At 63.8% G+C, this 586-nt stretch overlaps 1 protein-coding gene across 1 annotated transcript in view; it reads left to right on the top strand.

The window, feature by feature from the left end:
- LOC104412130 (low-density lipoprotein receptor-related protein 2-like) overlaps nucleotides 1–586 on the top strand; it is an 8,937-nt gene that overhangs the window by 5,338 nt on the left and 3,013 nt on the right. The window contains exons 11-12 of the mRNA XM_010022747.1: nucleotides 3–158; nucleotides 231–395. Of these exons, the coding sequence (XP_010021049.1) occupies nucleotides 3–158; nucleotides 231–395 (321 nt within the window). The remainder of the gene's footprint in view (nucleotides 1–2; nucleotides 159–230; nucleotides 396–586) is intronic.

The following is a 586-nucleotide window of genomic DNA, read 5'->3' as shown; positions in this document are numbered from 1 at the left end:
AGGCCACTATGGATGGGAGTCATCGGCACGTGCTGCTGGCCCGGGGGCTGGGCTGGCCCACTGCACTGGCCCTTGACCTCCCCACCTGGAGGATCTTCTGGCTGGATGAGAAGCTGGGCAGCATTGGTTCTGCACATCTGGATGGCACCAGTGTGAAGGTGTGTGGTGGGGGGCGCTAGTGATGGGGCCCTGATGGGCACCAGGGTGGGCACTCACAGTCTCTCTGCCAGGTCCTGCAGCTGAGCTGGGTCCGGAGCCCCTTCGCAGCGGCTGTGTGTGAGGGGCAGCTCTACTGGTCAGAGAGGAAGGCATGGTCCGTGCAGCAGGTGGACAAGGCCAGCGGCAAGAACAGGACCGTGCTGCTCAAGAGGCACGGGCAGCCCCATGGCCTCCAGGTATGTACCTGAGGGACCCCCAAACCCTGCTGTGCCAGTTCTGCTGGCGCTCCCACCATGCATGGCCCTGCTGTCCTCTGAGTGTGGAGCCACTGGGAGCTGCATCCCCTTCCCAGTGGTCCTTGGGCAGCCATCCCTGTGGTCAAGGTTCTCTCTTGAAGCATCGGTGCCTCCACATCCTGCCCCCAACC

The sequence above is a fragment of the Nestor notabilis genome, unplaced genomic scaffold (assembly GCF_000696875.1).
Source record: "Nestor notabilis isolate BGI_N333 unplaced genomic scaffold, ASM69687v1 scaffold14179, whole genome shotgun sequence".
NCBI classification, from domain to species: domain Eukaryota; kingdom Metazoa; phylum Chordata; class Aves; order Psittaciformes; family Psittacidae; genus Nestor; species Nestor notabilis.
Note: the sequence above shows the minus strand (reverse complement) of the source record. Positions and strands in the feature narration are given on the sequence as shown.